Here is an 18266-nt window from a genome sequence, read left to right as displayed (position 1 = left end):
GCGAATCGTTGTGACAAACTTCTCGCGACATCCTGTTTCGCTCATTACACTTTTTGATTGATATCGTTCGTGCAAAAAAAACGAAGAACTTGCAACGCACAAAAAACCTATTACGTGACCTTTTTCCCTTGATTTCTTCAGCAGCACCATATGGTCTACGCCGACCGCACAACCCTGCTTTCCAATGACAAGCCTCAGCCAGCTTTGAATGGCGAACTGCGGTGTGTCGTTGTGATTCCAGACAGCTGAGTGGTTGCGTCATCAGGTTACGAAACAGGTCAAACACTACAGAGAAAATCTAAGGGTAGGCTATAAACAATAAATCGCCCGTCCATATCAATTAGCGGTTTAGACGTGCTGTGTCCACTACGCTTGACCACGCACGTCTAGCGCGACTAGTGGGCAGTTGCCTTTGTTGAAATCCCAGGTCAGCGTTTACGAATGTTTTAAGGTTATCGCCATAGGCTAATATCGTCGATTCATTTGTTGCCGGTATTACGCAACAGCTCAGGTGATGTGCTTTCATTTTGAAGCGCACTTGAATAATTCTACTGCTACTTCAAATAGATAGCCGGCCTAACTCTATTCTAGTCTAAAAGTTGTTGCCAAAGCGCAAAGAGCAACTGCATCTGAGCAATTTGAAATCAGGGCCGGATTAAGGGTAGTGGAGGCCTAAGGCTGTTTACTAGAGAAGGGCTTAATTTTGCAAATCAAGCTACAAAAAGTAATAAAAATATATACATAAAAGGAACATATTGACTCGACTCAGTCATTCGTTTTTAAGCAAAAACTGTACTGTACTGTATTGTACTGGTACTGGATCTGTAGCAATCAGGCTATCAAAAATTTAACCTTAAAAAAATTGAAGTGGAATTTTTTCAGGGCCTAAGGCTGTATCCTTAGTAGCCTGACGATTAATCCGGCCCTGATTGAAATACGCTGAATGTTAGCAAAATGGTTTCAGTAATTGCCCGACAGGCGACAGCGTTACAGGACAATCTATGACGAAACACTTGAGAGGCGCGTGGTCGTTCCGCTTAATGCACCACTATCAAAACTAGTTGCGCTTCTGGCAAAAAGTGCTTGTTGGTAGTCCCTATACACATAGCTTTAAAAGAGTGAATAACGCCACGATTTAGCTGTAAGTCTTATGGCTACAGCAGTTCGGGAAAGGTTCTAACTTGTTAATTAGGCATGAGAAGACGAAGCGAAACGGGACAAAAACGTTTATTGGTAAACTGTTACAGTTGATACAGTTCGAATGACTTTGTTAGTTATACGAACTCTTAAAATGCTTTGGTATTCAGCTGCGCTATTTAAAAATGTATTTGGTTGAAATTCGCCATACCTAGGCAGCGATTTTTCTTTTTGTAGGAGTTTTTGAAAGTTATAAAATTATGTATTGGCAGGCATGTAGCTAAATAATATGATGTTGTTCAGCCTGTGGCCTTGTTTGGTTATTTTATATTTTTACAACACCAACTAAATATAGCCTACTGTACGTTCTCTGTCGGACAAGTTAGGAATTGCTGTTGTAGATCTAGATGTTAAAGGAACAATACATGTTTTACATGGCTCTAAATTAGCAAGCTTAATCGTTTCATTATTTTTAATCTCTACAAACTGTTTTTTTCATATTTAAGTTTTTAGAAAATTACAGAATTTGAGTTCTAGAAACTACAGATTTTGTTTAGGAAAGTATTTTAAGATTGCCATAAAAAGTTCTGTGCTGATCTCACTTGTTATATTTGATAAGTTATTAATATCAATGGCCCGCAACATCCTCCGGTATGAGAAGTTGTAAAATAGACCAGACGATTATTTTTACAGGTTAAAAGCAACGTAAAGGACATTTGAAATGTAGCAGTTGATAAAAACTACATCCAGAAAGACGAGATTAAATCTGACTCCCAATTCCGGAAGAGTTGTCGGGAATTACTCAAATCGATTTGCCAAAAAGCGGCGTAATGTTCCCGCATCAAGGACCGTCCAATGCGTACTTCAATTTTTCGACGGAGGCGCTCTACGGCTTTCCAGCCTTCTGCAGCTATACGGCCGTCCAAGACTGCGCCAACATCACCTTACTGAACTGCAGCGAATGTAGCCCAACCGGGGCAGGTATATTCGGCTTCGTGGTGACACTGCTCGGCCTGGCCATCCTCGTCGCCAATTCCGTGGTGATCTATCTGTTCGCCAAAGGACAGTCGATGTTTACCGGGACCTACGGAAAAATCAAGGCGTCGCTGGCGTGTGCTGATTTGCTTACAGGTGAGCGTGCAAGCATTTGTTAAATGCCGTGAGAAACACAGCCTCATTAACGATTTAATTAGTGTCGAAATGCTGTCCTCAGCTTATATTTGCTATCTGATTTAAAATTATTACAAAATTTGGAGATTCAACAAGCTATATTAAAGACATTTACAAACGTCGACTCTAATTTTCTAATTTATGTTTGTCTATTTTAGCGCTTTGTATGGTGCGTCATAGAAGGTTGCAACGGCAAACGGAAAATTTTTCTAAAATATTAACATCTGTTTTTACCACATTTTTACGTTGTCTTTAAATGTAGCTTACTGGTACTAAGCTGTGTTATACGCGAGTGGCAAGTTTGTTTTTACGGTCTGAAGCAATGTCAAACAGTTGCTGTTCTTGCTTTCAATGTAGCCAGCATGTAATGCGGCGTCAGCGTTTTTTCGGCGACCAAGTAATGCCCGTAACCTTTGCGTAACGCCTTCATCATTAAGTGTCAATTACATGTTATTACGGGAGCATAACGGTTAATGCATGGAACATAGCTTTGGGAATTTTATTAAAGGCGTTGAGTTACATTCATAACATTCCATCGTAAAACTCGCAAAGTACACTACGGGGTTAATCAAGGTCAACTTGAGGCCAATATTTAGCGAGGTTACTCCACAGCGTGATTGTCAAGTAATAGTAACGCATTACTGGCAATATTAATTTGATATTATTTGCAGCAAATTATTTTACTTTTGAATTAACACATCACATTTGCAGTCACGTAAACTTAAAACAAAAAAATGTCTTACAAAACGGATTGAATAAGAGTTTGTTACTCAATACATATGGCAGATTTTAGCAACAAACTGGTCTTTTTGTCATGTTATGTTTTCGTTTTGTCACAATTTCAATTACTAATTTAATTGCCTTTACAATATAGATATAATAGCAAATAATTTACGTTTAATTGCTGTTTTGACACTTAAAAGGGTATATGGTTACTCCACTTAAAAGGGTATATGGTTACTCCACCCAAAAACAAGGAGGTAAATGATTTAAATATACTTTAGGATTCGAGATTCTAGATTCATTATTCTACATTCGAAACCTATTATTCTACAATAGCTTGGGATTCTACTTTGAACATCCTATAATAATAAAAACGTGCAAGCAACTTTATACCGGTATACTCGCCAGACCTATACCGGTTCGCCCTGACGTCAAAAACGTTAAGATACACTGTATTTTATATCCGAATTAATTTGCAATTAACACCCGCCAAAAAATCAAAAACTCCTCACAACCTTTTCCTCGAAAAACCAAACTACTATTTTCTAGTATATTAGCGCAAAGAAAAGATTTAGGTAAAAACACTTTCAAGGTATTTTCACCTTACGCATTTAAATTAATCGCATTAATAGACTTCGCAAAGCCGATCGAAATTACACATTTCGTTTTCCGTTTCAAAGGAATTCTCCTGCTTCTAATCGTCCTTCCCAACTTCGGTCGGACGTTGAACTCCACCGCGAAGCAAGTCCGTATCAGCTCCTTCGCTCTCCTCGGAACGCCTGGAGCCAGCGTGGGCGGGGTCTTCCACCTCTTCAACTACACCTCATCCCTTTACCACCTGGTGCTGCTCTCCCAGCAACGGCTCTACGCGGTCCGCTGGCCGCTGTGCTACCGCACGCAGAACAACAACTGCGTGTACGCCAGCATAGCCCTGGTGTGGCTTCTGGCTCTTCTTACTTCACTAGCGCCGCGTGAGTATAGGTTTGTTGTGTAGTTTGAACGCTCTCGCCTTACTTAGGAATTCCATTTTCCACTTCGGTGTTTTTCGGCTTAGTTTTGGAAACACTGGCGGGAAACACTGACACTTAAATCATACTTTTGACCATAATGTTCGGAGGTTTTAGTTACACGTAGTTGGAATGATAAAGCCCATAAATGAAGCATTATATTGCGTTTTGGGTCAATAGTTTATGGGCGTTGACATTTCTATTCTATATGGGCTTTATATTTCTATTGTATCCAAACATTCTGCTTCTTGTAAAACCTTAAAGGGTGGTAAATTATTTCAGATTTTTTGTCGATAACATTGTCATGTTCACAAGCACGGGCTACCACAAAATTCCTTTTTCGTTTCGCCGCGTTGCGTTTTTTATAACACGAAATGGTTTAGTGTACGAATTAGGAACAAGCTAAAACTTTATATAGACGCAGACATGCGGAAGTCGAGCTACAAATATAGAGTTTTAGATTGTTCCGCCGTATTAAGAGATATTATTATGTGCTGCCGAACACTTTGACGTCAACACCTATTTCTAAATTTACAATTCAGGGAAGCTATTTAGGGACCTCCTACGATTTGATGAATATGTATGGTTGCCGCAAAAAATTATATCGTGCCAAACGTGTCTTTTCCCATAACATTCATTCTCCCTGACTTGTTTTATCACCTTCGCTCCAGTAGAAATAATACATATATAGGTAAATATGTCACAGTATGTTTCCCATATAATGAGTGTCGTGCATATTTCTATGTTGCAACTATTGCTATAGCTACAGGAAAAAACTAGATTTTAACGAATAGAAGTGCCAGATATGGGTTGGGGTATTTACACAATCAATAATAATATTGAATTGCTTTTGTATTCATTCTTGCAAATAACATAGCCTGGCGAGTGTCTGTAAAGATAAAGGCCTCACCCTTTTTTAAAGTTTTGTTCGAGGTGAGAATTTGTTTTGATTAGGCGTCTGTCGAAGGCCGCACAATACTACGCAAGTATTTGTTTTCCTGGTCACAGAATCCCTTATGAAATATTTATTCACTAGCGTCGACCGTGTTTGCTGACAATGACATTAACGTTTGCTCTTCACTGTAAAATAGGACATTTTTCTCTTCGGATTGGTAGCCTACATTCCAAATTCGAAAAATGGTATATTATACAAAGTAATAAAATTATTTAAATGTTGCCCATTCGGCCATCTTTTATGTTACTTGCTTAGAGCTAAACTAATTCTACTCCCGGCACTAATCAAGCGCTATAAAAAAAAACACGTTTTATTATGAACAACAGCATCAGATATGATGTCTGGCAGCAACCGTTTATAGTTTTTAGTTGATTTGTAAAATATTTTTTTAGTTTGGTTTCCGAGCACCTTTGCCTTCGGATATCAGCACGTGGTGTTCTTGTACAACATCAACTTGTCCAATCCATCTAAAGACGCCGACGTTACACCTCTCATCGTAATGATCGTCATCGTTTACATTGTGCCCTACACTATAATGGTAGGTTTTGACCGAAACGGTAAAATGAAGTTCGTTAAGTATTAAAACCCTTTGGAACTTCGCGCGAAAAGTGTGACGTCACAGAAGCAATGGAAAGCCATTTAGTGGGCTTAAATCGTAAGCAAAGACAGAGCTTAATATATGGTGCAGTATATCGTTAAACTTTTAAAACCTGATTTGACAAATTCCTAATTCGCCACTCTTGTAGTATTAACATTGCCCATACACTAGAACAGTGGTTTTTAACCTTTGGTAACCTGTCGAACCCCTATGCTGTTCTACAAGCGTTCGTCGAACCCCAAATTTTCGCTCTGTATTCGTTTCTTCCTCCTAGCAGCTGAAACTGGGCATATCAAAATTATAAACTTGCATTTATATTGGTTAAATTGGCCAAATTTTCAATTAACAACGTTCCATGACACATTGGCACATAAAAAAAGATTCGAATTTATCTTGAAATAACAGCATTTATGTTTTAGAGGACGTTCTCGCCGAACCTCTAAAAAAGCTGCGTCGAACCCTAAGGGTTCGATCGAACCCTGGTTAAGAACCACTGCACTAGAATGTATCCACCTTTTTTATTTAGTTTTACTGAATATGGGTTGGGGGCAGGGGGTCTTGGGTATTGACTTCATAGGTCGTGTTGGCTTCAAGTTAGTTTAACTTTAGTCACAGCTAAACATTTTTGTAGAGTTTAACTCGGATCAAATTGTTAACCTGAAAGTGTTTTTCTCCCCCCCCCCCCACTGTTGTGGTATTAATGGGCAGTTTTGCCCTTTAGTCCTCTCTCGCCAGCAAGTCAGTAAACGTTCTTACCTTCAGAGTAACGCACGCGTTGTTGTGTCTGCAGACCTCTTTGACAGTGATGACTGGCGTTTCCATTCGCAAGTACGTGGAAAAGTCGTCTAAGTACTTTAAGAAAGCGACGCTCGGGAAAAAACGTAAAAAGGTTCGCGAGAAAAACGAAGTCCTGATTTTCACCACAATGGCCACGATGCAGATGGGTTTTACGAGTTCAATCAGTAAGTTGACGTATATACGATCTACCGATTGCACCCTTTCTTCAGACTGTATATTTATAAATTTAGGTAACTTGGTGTGCTTGTGCGTACGAGACTGCAGACGCGTATATATATAATTCTCGATCAAGATGTATACATAGTAGATCTCGTCTATTTCACATACAACCTACGGTCCAAAATAAACCCTAACGTCATAATGTAGGAAAACTTGTTTTGTCGTGCTCGACAATACAATACTCAGTCTTTCAGCTCGCCTTTGTTATACGTTTCCTTTATTTTTGTACATTATTTTTTCTCTTGGGAAAAGCACTATTTGTTACCACTTTGTTATGTTTTTTTGAAAGTTTGTTAAATAGCAAATGTCTTCAATGTCGAGTAAATTAATTTGTTTTTAATTTATTTAATTGTTTTCCCGATTTTAACATAAGGTTAGACGTTTGATTTTTTTTAACTTCAAGTGTCTTTTATAAATCTAATTAAAATTTACCAATAAGAAAAAATAATATATCGATGCAGTTAAATGAAGCTACAAAAAAACATTTTCCTAGAAAAGTCTAATTTCCGAAATAATATTTCTTTGGGATCTAACGCTTCCTTACATATAGATGCCTGCGCCAGTTTATAATTTTACGGGGACACTAAATAGTTGAATAGTCGGTATTGCGCAACTCGTGATAGGACTCAGATAAGGATAATCCTGGGCCTTGTTTTACCATTGACCCATTAAACGGAATCTACAGTCTTGCTATAAAGTTAAATTGCCACCAAAAGTACAAATTGTTGTAATTTTCAAACAAAAATTACAAAAACATTTTATACAAAATTGAATATTTTCCACAATGACTTATTAATAATAAAAATTATAATAACATTAACCGTTTTGTGAGAAAATTGTTTTAATAGAAAGAATTAAATGTATACTATATACCCGAAATAAAACATGCTAAAGCATCCGTCAACTATGAATCTCCATTTACCCTCGCTGCATGTCTTACATGATTTACATCACAGTTTAAATGCGCAACCGTCGAGCGTATACTATCGGTCGAGAAATGTGCAAGTTAGAAAATAATGTATTTTTTGATTATTTTTAGTTCCGCTTCTGGTGATAACTGTTCTCTCCTACTGTGGGGTGTTTACCGAATCCACAATTTCTACTCCTTACCTTGTCTTTTTTTATCTTTCCACGTCTAACAGGTTTGTGTTATTGACACAGAAGTTTGGCTTATACTTTTTGCCTAATTTAAAAGGCTCTTTCGAGTTGAATTAACAATATTTGTTCTAAATGATGGGTCATCAAACTTTTGTCATAAAGGGCCGGATTACTGTAAAAATGACGATGGAGGACCGAATAAAAAATATGTTAAACTTAGAACTTATTTATCGTTAAAGGGAAAATCTATTGTTGTTTAAAATTGACAGTGAGCTTTTTGATTTTTTTCTTCAATTTCATTTCTATAATCAAACTTTAGTGTTCAATTGCATCCGACAACATTTCAAAAGTTTTTTTTATAAGGGAAACATTCTGCGGGCTGACGAAATTAACCTAACGTGCCGTATTTTGGTGACCCATGGTCTACAACCGAATTAAACATACCAATTTTATTAACGGTATAGTTGTTTGTACCAAGCTTTTATGCTTGATTTTATGCGTGTTTTTCCTACCAAATCTTGTTTTGATTTACAATAAAATTACAATAAAAGTATAGACGTGGCTTGAGATCAAGCGCGTTAATATGTTAGGCGATTTCTTAAGATACTGTTAAAAACTAACCGGTACCATCACGCCAAAATCTAATAGCGGTTACACCTAAGATGTTGGTTAGACAGACAGCTTTTTAAAATAAAGTGGCGTTTCCTTTAAACGCCACTCATGTCAAGCCACCGTTCGTCCACATACGACTGTGTTTCAGAATCACGTATACATTTAACACGCGGTTATGTGGTTAGTTCCTTTTTACGAACAACCGTTCTTACATATTGCTGTATATTAATGCACTGCATTTTATATGAAAGGTTTCGTTTTTCATAGGGGTAAATCAACGCAGTTGTTAAAATCGTATAGGCATTGTAATATGATCAAATCACACCGCTGGTCAGCCACAATGAATGTGACGTCATTTTCAAATAGCCTCGGGCCTTGATCATGTGGTTTTCAAAACGAAAGCGTCATCTGCTGACCTAAGTCAGTATACATGAAACCTAAACGGCCAATTTAAGTTTTTCAACTTCAGAAAATATCGATCCTTTTATAGTTGAGTAAATATTTTCTAAAGTCACGTTAAACGGCGTGTTGTGGGTCTTGCATTTCATGAGTTGTTAGATTTCGCAAACGGTAAAACAAAATATTTTTTTTACTAATTCAACACAGGCCAAAAATATACCTTACAAGTTGTGATTTCAGCCTAGTGAACGTGCTCGTCTACAGCGCAGTCGACGTCAAGTTCCGCACGGCTGTCAAGGATCTCTCGAAGAGGTTTATTCGTAGGAAGAAGTACAGTGTGCAAAGCGGGTCGAACTACAACAAGAGGAGCACGCTCAACACGTTCAAAGGAACTTACAAGGGAACTTACAAAGCGGCCGTACCGCCTGAAAGCAACTCTGAGTCAAAATTAGGCCACCAAGTTCATTCTGTCTAGCAATTATGGGCTAAAGGTTTAATCATGGCTGCAGACCATGCCTTGTAAGGGAAAGTTGTAGCCCTGTAATCAGCCACCATTAGGCATTGTTTTGTTATTTATTTCCTCCGAAAATTTTAGATAGCTGTATAATACTGATAAAAATCACCGTTGTACAATTATATGTCGGAAATCCGACACTAAATATTTATTTATGTTTTCACGTACTTTTATGCTGGACTGGTACGTTAGCCGACCAACAAGAGTTATATTCCAAGTGATTGCAAAAAGTGTGACGTCATGTGCTAAGCACTTGCTAACATACAAGCTTGTTTACAGCGATTAATACATATTCTTTAAAGTTAGAATTGGTGGAATGCTTTTCTATTTGTGAGTTTCCTTCAATGTTTTGAGTAATTTCTTGTTTTAAATATAGGCGAAGATATAGACTATCGGTAAAATAATTCAAAGTATGACCTTATAAAAAGTTAATAAACTAGATACAAATTTGTGTTATCCTTTTTTGCATAACCAATCGACCGCCTTTTCGGTGTTTACCCTATTCAGCTTATACACGAAAGTCTGGAGATCGTTCTGGAAACTTTCCATCATCGTTTCATGTAATTCGCGTGTGCTTTGCAAAAGAAAATCGTACAGGCAAATTCAGCAAATACGAACGTTTATTAAGCTGACGTAGGGGCCATGTATAGGCGGCGTTAAAAAATCGTTTGCAAAACTTTTTTTAATTCACGCCACTGGATAAATGTTGTTATGTACTACTTTTCGCTATAGCAGCATGGAGACCTATTTAACTCGTAAAGTAAAACAAAAATATATAGCGTAATTTCATTTAGATTTGTCTGTAATAAGCCCACAGAGTTGCTATTTTTAAGCCCTGGGGCTGCAATTATTTGAACTCTTAAAAATTCCGACCAATGGTTATTGACTCATATCTGTTTCGTTTGGGTTTGTTGTGCTATTACTCGGTAAGTTAAAAAAAATCATGTCTAGACAATGTAAACAGACCGCTTATAATATAAAAAAAATTACTTTGCTTTGGTATGCGTTGTCGAAAACCCCCAAAATGTAATATTAGGCTTTCGTCACATAACACTCACATTCAGTAAATACAAAATATTAGTTTGCAGGTATTAACTGTTACTAGACTTTCAACATTCTATATTTAGACCCTTTGTGTGTTTTTTCACCGACCATTTTTTTTACATTTTACGGCATTACATCTGCATTACCTGTGCCGTGTTGCGATGGCAGTAACACTATCCTGAAAATTTCCCCAGAACTCAAATAGCTCGAATGTGGGCATTTCTCTGATTTTTTTGCAAAGATAAGCTATAGGCCGAGGGGATGCCACAATTTGGTGCAACTAGTATTTGACGACCCTTGTTTTTTTACTTTTACCCAACGTGTTTTTCCTTTAAACCTTGGTTTTAAAGGCGGGATTCTGATTAACATCCTTATCTTTAATCCGGCAAAGATTTGAAACGTCAAGTTGCCAAGTATTTAAAAATAGTTAAATATTGAAAAGCAACATTAGTTAAATACATGGAAGGCACCATGAATTTTCGTAATTACAACCAATCCGACAAGATTAATGTCTATACATCAAATATTCTTTGTACTGCTTATAAGTTCTGTCTATTTCGTCATGACTTGACCAATATGGCATCATAACCGCGCTTAAACATCCTTTCAGAGGCGTCTATTCGTTAAAAATTGATGATAGATCCGCAGACTGCAATTCTGTATTCTTTATTTATTGCTTTGATAATCTCTCTGGGCATTTGTCCTTCACCTAAAATGAAGACTTGACATACACAATTATCTGTACGTCTAGTCGTCTGCCGTCTAGTCTAGCAGAACGTATAAGTGTTTTGTTGTGCCGTTCAACTTTAATGCTTGCAATGCAATTTTATTTTGTTTGTAATATTTCGTTACGTTTCTCATGTTTCACTCTGTGTTTATTTTTGGCGCGAGAGCTTTATGTAAGACAAAAAATAAGACTGCACTTGCTTCGTATTTATGAGCTTTGAATTTCGCGTTGCCATACTGACGTACAACGGTAAGGGCTGCGGAGTCGGTTAAAAACAACTCGAGTCCGACTCCCGAGTCCGACTCCGGCCAAAAAAATACACCCGACTCCGACTCCGGCCAAATGTAAGATTTTGTCGAGTCCCGAGTCCAGCTCTGACTCTACAGCCTGTATTTTACCCAATTACGCAGCAAATTAAGGTGGATTTTCTGCAATCCACTCATATTGGTGTCATAATTGATCCACCCGCATTACATGGCTTAAAAATATTTCACCATTTGCTATTACACTTTTACAACTTACAGTTTGCCGCCTTAACAGTTTTAAAATTTGATACTGCGCATGCGCACGTCTAACTCGAGTCCCGAATCCGACTCCGGCAAAACAAACCGACTCCGTCGAGCCCCGAGTCGCGAGTCCGACTCCGCAGCCTTGACAACGGTCACTGCGTGCTTTTATTACTGCATTGTTTTATTGCAGCCAACTGTTTTATTTAATTTTTGTACCCTGGCAGTTATACTAGCTTGAATTGTCGACGACTTTTAGTTTGTACTTTAAAACACGTAAAAAAATCATGGAACTCTACAAAAGCACTAAAACTCTTGTTTGGTTATGTGGATTATATGTCAAGATATTTCTAAGTTATAAACCTTAACTTAGAAATATAAATGTTTTAAAAATGTATTTGTTTGGTTTAACTGGCAAAAACAGTTCGATGACTTTAATTGTCGCGTTCGATCACGGATTAACTGAGAATACCTGATTATAGCGACCCACTGGTCAATCCGCCACGTAACGTATCTTTGCTACTACCTACTACCCTAACTGGATTTAGTATTAGAACCTTTAGCAAATCTTGAAAGAATGAAAAGCCTAAATGTCTAAAAGACTAATGACTGAATTTTCTTGAATGTAATATAATGCCGTTGTGATTTAGAATTTTTTTATTAGAAAATTTGGCTTATGTTTCCCTTCTGTCAGCACTAAACATGAAGGCCGCCATTCTGGGATTGTCTTTAATGAGATTTGTGGTGACAGTTATAAATTACATCTCATCAATAACGTAATTCCACACTTGTTTTTTAACAACCTTTATGTTAACTTTTTTTATATGTTCAGCAGACCTCATAGTAAAGCAAAGCAAAGTTGGAATTAGCCGTATTTTGCTCCAATTCATTGAATTAAAAAACTAGAATTAGTTGTCTAAGTCGGGTTTTGGTAATGCTTTCAAGTTGTACCAAGCGTAGGTGACTGTTTTAATATTTTTTTGCCCTAATCGTCAGAAATGTGCGGTATACCGCCATGTACGCTTACGTTGTCGAAAAATCAGTTAATTCCTTTCGAGCGAGTTTGGCGATTTCATCCTTCCACGAGGTGGCGGTCTTGTAGCTGAAAACCGCGTCGAAACCGGTCAACTTTGCTTAATCGTATTTCGCGTTAGTTGCACAATAGCAGATCAAAATGCAGCCCTGTGGTTACAGTACGTACGTTGCCTAGATCCCATGGCTGTGGTGTCGGTTAAAAACAACCCCAGTCCGAATCCGGCCAAATGTGCGATTTTGTCCTGTACTTTACCCATTTGCATAACTTCGTTAAGGTGGATAATACAGCAATTCACCCATAGGGTTGTCATAAAATTCATCCACGCACAATTCATGGTTAAAAAATATTTAACCATTTATTTTATTCCACCTTTACAATTTACAGATTGTAGGACTATCAGAAAGAAGGAAACGTGGATAGACACATAATCTAAACCGGATGTGCGGCGATTAGAAGGTAGGTCGCCGATAGCAGATAAGGCCATCCACGTGATCAGATGTTGAAAAGATAGAGTGGTATAGAAGCTTGGTCTGCGTTAATTTCCGGGTTGTGCCGTGTTATTTCAACGGTTTCCTTAATCAAAAGACGACGCCAACACCGACTTGTCGCAAGAATCTTGGGGTTTTTAAAATCGATTTTGTGACCAGGATTTTGATGCAAATGCCTTGCCACGTCTGTGTCCTGCGTGGACCGTGATGAAGGGTCGTGGTTGTCCATACGCACTTGTAGGTTACGCTTGGTTTGTCCAATATAAGTAGATCCGCACGAACATTGCACTTTGTATATAACTCCTGAACGACGTAACACATGCTGGTGGTCCTTGTGTATAAAAAACGAACTGATAGGTGTGGTTTCGTGGCTGAAAATAAATTTGACTTTATTTTCGGTGTTGCGCGCTACGAAGGTAGTAAGTTCTTTGCATATGTTCATTGATGTTTTACCAATAAACGGGAGCTTCATTGTGATGGTATACAACGTTTTGTTTTCTTCATGCTCTACCATTTTGTTTTGCACGTCCTTGTGTTTTTGTCAAGAAACCTGTAAATGGCAGTATCAATAAACTGCTTGGGGTAACCATTCATCATCAACATTTTTGAAATATTGCGAAATTCGTGGTGCATCCCCATGTAAGTGTTACAAATTCTGTAAGCCCGGTGTAATAGGCTATTTATCACGTTGCGCTTGTATTTAAATGGCACAAAACTTGACCATCTTGTTAGGAGGCCTGTATGGGTAGGCTTGCGATATACGTGAGTGTTGTGTCCATTAGGCATTTTCTTAACCAGTACATCCAGAAAGGGCAGATTATTTTCCTTTTCCCACTCACAGGTAAACTGGATATTTGGATGGATGCCATTTAGAGTGCAGAGAAAAGCCTCAATTTTATCACTGTTGTAGAATACGGCAAAAATGTCATCTACATAGCGGCATAAAAGATGGGGTTGTGCTGGGTTTTCCACGGTTTGATCAATTAACCAGTTCATGAAAACATCAGCAAGCAGAGGGGCGATCGGGGAACCCATTGCGACGCCGTCGATCTGTGTGTAAAATTTTTGCCTAAATTGAAAAGTGATGTCATTGCAGGTCCAATTTAACATTTTCTTGAACTCAGATTTCTTGAGTCCATGAAACAGCTTAACACCTTCCTTGTATATGTTGTTGAGACGGTTCACAAAATCAAAGGTATCTTTTATATTGGTGGGATGTGCGCGCAGTGGTTGTAGAACTTCACACAGCCATTCGGCACAGTCATAGCAGAAACATCCACGCGAGTCTAGAATTGGTCGAAGTGGTGCGTTGACCTTATGCACTTTAGGAACGCCATACAATGTAGGGGTACGGGCAGCGGTTGGTCTAATTCTGGCGTACACATCATCTTCCAGTTTATCATTCTTGTGTAAACGATAAAGAAATCGCCGCACATCCGGTTTAGATTATGTGTCTATCCACGTTTCCTTCTTTCTGATGTCTGCCTTTGCACTATATATACACTTCCATCAGTGACTTCTCTCTATGTTGAAAATGAATAAAGAGTTATTCGAAATGTCCAAAATGATACCTACTTCTGTATGGGCTTTGATATTCTTATTACGTCTTACTACAACCTCCAACCATTATGCTCCAAAGTAGCACTATCAGTTTGGGAATTTTGGACCGAGCATGTCGGACTCGGGCAATCTTACGTGGTCTTACTCCAGTCCTGAGTAAGACTCCAGCAAAACAAACCGATTCGGTTGAGTGCCGAGTCCGACTTCGACTTCGCAGCCCTGCTAGATAAGGTTTAAAACAAGGGTCTCAAACACGCGGCCCGCGGGCCGCATGCGGCCCGCGAGAACATTTTGTGCGGCCCGTGTAAAAATTTTGGATTTCCAAGTATTTAACAATATTTAAGTGCCACATATCTTTTTTTATCAGATTTAAAAGTTAAAATTCACTCTAAAATTGCTTCAAAAAACTGAAACTATACTCACCAAACTTCACTGTCATATTACTTTCAAACGCTACCATTTATGCGGTAAAAGATCTACTATTACGTCACATTGCCTATTCAACTCCGTACAGTTGTTCATTGTCGAGTTGTAGGCTTTGATTGTTCTAGCCTAGTATTGAAATAAATTTCTATAGCTTAAAAAGCTAAATTACACTTGTCTTTTGCTTCAAAAATGAGAAAAATCACAGACGAAGGAAAAGTTTTTCAAGATAAGTGGGAGGAGTTATATTTTGTCAGCGCGGTAAGAGGTACTAGTTATTGCCTTATTTGCCGGCAGAAGATCGCTGTTATGAAGAAGTATAACAAGGGTTTGCACTTCGAAACAATGCACCGCGATAAATAATATGCTTACCAGGACAAAGTAAAAAAATTGAAAGTTAAACCAGCATTTTGCAAACAAAGAATTTTCTTTGCCAACTCTAAGATTTGTTTCTGCTGACAATTTGAAGCCCAATATCGAGATCCTTGTCCTTGATAAACGCTGCCAGTAAAGTAGCCAGAACAAATAACTATAGCCTAAAATCAGCCTACACGTGTTTATATTTTATTGTGTTCTTATTTATTGTAAATTGCGGCCCTTGGGCATTTTACACGTCCTCATTTGGCCCTCAGAGCAATTTGAGTTTGAGACCCTTGGTTTAAAACATGAATAGTACTTCACTGTTGGTGCGGTTTGTGTTCTTTCACTGTTGGTCCAGTAGTTGTAAAAAATGTGGCTTTGGGATCTGATGTTTCTTATTTGGTTACCCAATAAATCCAGGTCTACTACGGCTTTCTTCAAAGAAGTTTTACTTATTTCCAAAACAACTTAAATTTTACAACAGTCAAACTAAAATTTTAACGCTTATGAAAGCTCCGTCCTCCACAGAAAATAAAACAAAAGATAGGTTTCGAGAATGGCTGAGCTATAATTGACCCATTCTAGATAATATGGTCGCGGCGAAACGCAGCTTTTTTACGACGTATTGTTAAATACGTTTGAATCTGGAACTGTTTCGTCGGTATCAGTTAATAGTTAAAGCTTACTAATTGCGGCGTGCTGGTGCTAGTGAACTTTACTCACTGTGACGAAACAATTGATATTGTAAGCCAAGCAGAGTCCATTATGACGTAAGTTAACACAGTTAAAGCAGCATAATTGTTTTCACATAGATAGGCTACTCTAAGTAGTCCAAGTAACGTTCCCATTTAAACATTGTGCAGTTAGCTATATGCTTAAATTTCAAATAAAAAATTGGGCAAATTTCATACAATTTTCCTCCCCAATTCCTCCCCGGAACAAATTTCCTTCCCCAAATTTAAAATTCCCCCCAAAGTGAGCCAAGTGGCTCCCTTTGAGAACCACTGCGTTGGCCTATACTGAACTGTTATTTTTTTACATCGCAACCAGCTTTGTGTTTGTTCCTATTTCTCCCTTAGGAGTCATTTTACTGTCTGTTTCGTAACAAACAAGCTTTGACATTGCTTTGCGACGCCACTTACTAAGCAATGTCAGTTAAGGTAGTGCATTTCAGTTCCACTGTTTCGAAAAATTCTGCACGAGCCAACGGAATGAAAAAATATTTTTGACAAACGTTTATACTTTTCTTGTAAATATCCCTTATGTCTCCCAACCCTAAAAATACAGGATTTCGCTTTTCAATTCACTGTTTTAAAAGTTCGCCATACAAGTAGTTACTGTCATTGGCTACGCCGTTGGATTAATCGATAAGGTATACCCAGCTAAAAAAATTGAGGGCCCTTGCATAAATACAGCATTTGAAACGCATCATTTTTCAGATCCAATATACGAAATAGAATCTCGTGAAAGGAAGTTCGTCAAACCGACAAAATAATTTTTGGTGTTTGTCTTACCGACAGTACTCGTAACTATGGTAAGGCAAATTGTTTTGAACCGCTTATGATTTTAGCATTTTAAAATGGAAGTTATATTATGTTCAATGTCTGGATAAACTTTAGAAATATTAAAAAATAGCGTCCTGGGAGTACTGTTCTTTGGTTTACAAGGCGTCATGTAGGCAACACAAACTTTTTGCATATTAACACTTACCGCGTTATTGCAATGGTAGCCTATAACTATTTCGGTAAATGACTTTATATCGCCGACATAATGTTAAACCGGTTAATGTAAAAACGCCGAAGTTTTAGACATTTAGACATTTTATTTAAACACTGTTCACTGCGGCCTGACTTGGATTTGATTTTGCAAAATAAATATCTCTTATTTTGCAAAATCTCTTATTTTGCATATCAGGGGCCGGCAACCTTTTCACAGTCGCGGGTCTGGCCGAAACTCAAAAAGATCTTGATGGGCCGTAATAAATTTTAAAGTAGACCTAATACTTTTGTTAAAACGTGTATTTGCAAGCATTTTGTTGTAATAACTGTTAATCAAGGGCGGACCTAGGATGTTTTACATTTCAAAATGGGTCTCAATTAGCCTACATTTAAAGAAAACAAAAAACAGCGTTTTTTTTGTTTGGTTTAAAGTTCGAGTCAGAACAGCGTCATTCATAACAATCACAATGAATTGGTGTATTAAACCACTTATGGAAAGCGCGATAAAATTAATCGTTAATCTAGTATTCTAGTTTATGGTGTAGCCTCATTTGAATAGGACCTTTAAACTCTAAGAATTATGCTTAAATTTAAAAGACGGAAGAACTAGTGCACTGCACAATAAATGCCGTCAGATACATAGGTTTGCAAAAATTTGTTTCAGGTTATGTATACGGCGCAGATTTTTTTCATTCACGTGAAGTTAAAACAGAAAAAAAATATTGGAATCGATCTCCCCAATCAGCAAAAGAGGTAGTTGGACAGATAATTTACAATGGCGGAACCGATCCGGCCCGTGGGCCTTATGTTGCCGACCCCTGTCTACTATTCGACTTGCAGCTGCTTACATGTGCACAGCAAGGGATAGACAGAGCAATGTCGCGGCTTGTCGCGCACAGGTGGCACTATATAAAGACGAAGTGTATTGAATTAGAAATGAAAGCAATTAATATACACGAAGTATAGAAGCACAAGCGCAAGTAAAAGGCTATAAGAATGGCGAAGTCTAACATATTCACAGGGTACAGGCACATGATAGCAAAGGCATATGCGACTGACGCAAAAACAATAATAACAGGAGGTCCTTCCTGTTATTATGATTAATAATAAAACTTAAATTCGTTGCAGAAGGTCAGAAGTAAATGGAGTGTAAGCAAGATATTTATTGAGTTTG

General features: G+C 37.9%; 2 protein-coding genes across 2 annotated transcripts; one reads left to right on the top strand and one right to left on the bottom strand.

The window, feature by feature from the left end:
* Positions 1-1818: 1818 nt before the first annotated feature.
* Positions 1819-11795, top strand: LOC146167489 (uncharacterized). The gene is made up of 6 exons (XM_083384066.1): positions 1819-2268; positions 3711-4001; positions 5385-5530; positions 6381-6552; positions 7647-7749; positions 8957-11795. The coding sequence occupies exons 1-6, from the start codon at positions 1968-1970 to the stop codon at positions 9189-9191; spliced, it is 1248 nt and encodes a 415-aa protein (XP_083240192.1). The 5' UTR covers positions 1819-1967; the 3' UTR covers positions 9192-11795.
* A 735-nt stretch (positions 11796-12530) lies between these two features.
* On the bottom strand, positions 12531-14066 carry LOC146167488 (uncharacterized). Its single transcript, XM_083385807.1, has 3 exons — positions 13794-14066; positions 13146-13362; positions 12531-12640 (listed from the first exon to the last, which is right to left on the bottom strand). Exons 1-3 carry the CDS (start codon positions 14064-14066, stop codon positions 12531-12533), a joined length of 600 nt encoding a protein of 199 aa, XP_083241933.1.
* Between the last annotated feature and the right edge of the window lie 4200 nt (positions 14067-18266).

This window comes from Ascidiella aspersa, chromosome 1, assembly GCF_963924565.1.
Source record: "Ascidiella aspersa chromosome 1, kaAscAspe10.2, whole genome shotgun sequence".
Taxonomy (NCBI): domain Eukaryota; kingdom Metazoa; phylum Chordata; class Ascidiacea; order Phlebobranchia; family Ascidiidae; genus Ascidiella; species Ascidiella aspersa.
This window is presented reverse-complemented; position numbering and strand designations above follow the sequence as displayed.